Source organism: Gymnoscopelus microlampas, assembly GCF_963454915.1.
Source record: "Gymnoscopelus microlampas genome assembly, chromosome: 18".
Taxonomy (NCBI): domain Eukaryota; kingdom Metazoa; phylum Chordata; class Actinopteri; order Myctophiformes; family Myctophidae; genus Gymnoscopelus; species Gymnoscopelus microlampas.
In genome coordinates this window covers 8,211,318-8,214,110 of record NC_139955.1, presented here as the reverse complement: position 1 = coordinate 8,214,110, position 2,793 = coordinate 8,211,318, and the positions used below count along the sequence as shown (strand labels likewise).

Below are 2,793 nucleotides of genomic sequence, written 5' to 3'. Positions count from 1 at the left end.
GCCAGATCAATTTGGGGGTCCTTGGCACGAAAAATAAAGAGTCTGGTCTAATGCTTATCAAAAACCGGGTGGGTCTTTGCAATTTAAACACGTGTTTTCCCTGGGGGGGATCCTCAGATGGCAGTTAAGTGACAATTTAGGGACTTTTAAAAAGGTTTGAATGGGTGACACGCCATTCAGTGGGTGTGAATGGCGATTCACAACACATTGTGAGCTTGCATATCAGCTATTTTCACTATTTGTACATAGACAAGACTTAAGTGGTTACAAAAAAAAAGCCCCCGAACAAATCAAACCCTGATTATGTACAGTGCCACTACTCGCCTAAAACTCATCCCTTTCATAATTATAATGGCTATTATTCTCCTGCTCGCCCTCTCCACTGTCAGGTTGAGAGCCAGCCGCTCCGTCATAAAGCTTGCTAACAATGGGCTGCACCACTTCTTCCAGTTCCTTCCTCTTGGCCTGGAAGTCTTCCAGGGCAGCGTTCTGGTGAGACTCCATCCATTTGATTTTATCCGCCACGGCTTTCTCGATGGCTTCCTTCTCCTCAACGGACAACTTGCCGCCGAGCTTCTCCTTGTCACCGATCTGGGCGCTCAGGCTGTAGGCGTAGCTCTCCAGGTCGTTGTGGGCGTCGATGCGGTCCTTCAGCTTCTTGTCCTCGTCGGCAAAGTGCTCGGCCTCGTCCACCATGCGCCTGATGTCCTCTGGTGTCAGGCGGTTCTGTTCGTTAGTGATGGTGATTTTGTTCTTGTTGCCAGTACCCTTGTCCTCCGCAGAGACGCGCAGGATGCCGTTGACGTCGATCTCGAAGGTGACCTCGATCTGGGGGACCCCGCGAGGAGCAGGAGGGATGCCGCTCAGACCAAAGCTGCCCAGCAGGTGGTTGTCCTTGGTCAGGGAACGTTCGCCTTCGTAGACGTTGACCGTAACGAGGGCCTGATTGTGAGAGGCAGTCGAGAAGGTCTGGGACTTCTTTGTGGGCACCACAGTGTTCCTGGGGATTAGTTTGGACATCACTCCTCCAACAGTCTCGATGCCGAGAGTCAGGGGGCAAACGTCAAGAAGAACCACGTCGCCGGTGTCCTCCTCTCCGGACAGCACTCCGGCCTGCACAGCAGCTCCGTAAGCCACAGCCTCGTCGGGGTTGATGCCTCTGGAAGGCTCTTTGCCGTCGAAGAACTCCTTCACCAGCTGCTGGATTTTAGGAATCCTGGTTGAGCCTCCGACCAAGACAATCTCGTCGATGTCGGACTTCTCCAGCTTGGCGTCGTTCAACACCCTTTGCACGGGCTTCATCGTGGAACGGAACAGCTCCATGTTGAGCTCCTCGAACTTGGCGCGGGTCAATGTCTCTGAGAGGTCCTCGCCCTCGAAGAAGGACTCGATCTCCACGCGGGCCTGGTGCTGTGAGGACAGGGTCCTCTTGGCCTTCTCGACCTCGCGGCGTAGCTTTTGCACGGCGCGGTTGTCCTTGCGCACGTCTTTGCCGGTCTTTTTCTTGTAGAGCCTGATGAAGTGCTCCATGACGGCCTGGTCGAAGTCTTCACCTCCCAAGTGAGTGTCGCCGCTGGTGGCGACCACTTCGAACACGCCGTCGTCGATGGTGAGGAGGGAGACGTCGAAGGTGCCGCCGCCGAGGTCGAACACGACAATGTTCTTCTCTCCCTCCTTCTTGTCGAGGCCGTAGGCGATGGCGGCGGCGGTCGGCTCGTTGATGATCCTTATGACGTTCAGTCCGGCGATGACGCCGGCATCCTTCGTGGCCTGACGCTGTGCATCGTTGAAATAAGCGGGGACAGTGACCACGGCATGTGTGACCTTCTTTCCCAAGTAAGCCTCGGCCGTCTCCTTCATCTTAGTCAGCACCATTGCAGAGATCTCCTCTGGAGTAAAGGTCTTTTTTTGTCCACTGCTGATCTCCACCTGAAAATGGGGCTTGGTCTTCTTTTCAAGAACCTTGAACGGCAGGTACTTGACGTCCTTCTGCACGGAGGAATCGCCCCAAGCGAGGCCGATGAATCTCTTTGCGTCGAAGATCGTGTTCTCCGGGTTGGAGGTCAGCTGATTCTTGGCGGCGTCGCCGATCAAGCGCTCGCCCTCGGCTGTGAAGGCCACGTACGACGGTGTGATGCGGTTTCCCTGGTCATTGGCGATGATCTCAACGCGGCCGTTTTTGAACACTCCAACACACGAGTAGGTGGTCCCCAGGTCAATCCCAACCACCGTCCCAAAATTCTCCTTGTCATTGCTGGCAGCAAACACGGAGCTGGCCACCAGCAGAAGCAGTAAGCACAAGAGCCTCATGCTATACTCTTGTCTGCTCAGCTTCCTTTAAGAGATAATACAGCTCTTAAGATTTACCAAACTAAAGAGTAAGATGCGCTTTTGTCTTTAACAAAATGCTCTCTAGACACTCTGGTGATTGAACCACTGATTTATGTCCACAAAATCAGTTGAGTCTCCTGCCATCTGCGCTTTTATACACTTTTGTAATGACGTATAGGCACGATGTTGTCATGATGTCATAACGTCCATATTTGGAAAGAGCATAGACGGCATGGGGGAACATGCGTCGACTTGCATAAGCCTTATCATGGCCACTGGTGGAAAAAGTACTCTCAATGTTTTACTCAAGTAAAAGTATCAATACTGCAATGTAAATACTCTGTTACGAGTACAAGTCCAGTAATCAAAATGTACTTGGGTAAAAGTACAAAAGTATTGGCATCTAAATGTCCTGTTCCTCAAGGTCTAAAATGTCATGTAAAATGAACATAGCAGATCTAC

General features: G+C 52.1%; 1 protein-coding gene across 1 annotated transcript; it reads right to left on the bottom strand.

The window, feature by feature from the left end:
- Nucleotides 1–324: 324 nt before the first annotated feature.
- Nucleotides 325–2,310, bottom strand: LOC311033478 (endoplasmic reticulum chaperone BiP-like; the record flags this gene model as incomplete). Its single annotated transcript, XM_084040989.1, has 1 exon — nt 325–2,310. One exon carries the CDS (start codon nt 2,308–2,310, stop codon nt 325–327), a length of 1,986 nt encoding a protein of 661 aa, XP_083897115.1.
- Between the last annotated feature and the right edge of the window lie 483 nt (nt 2,311–2,793).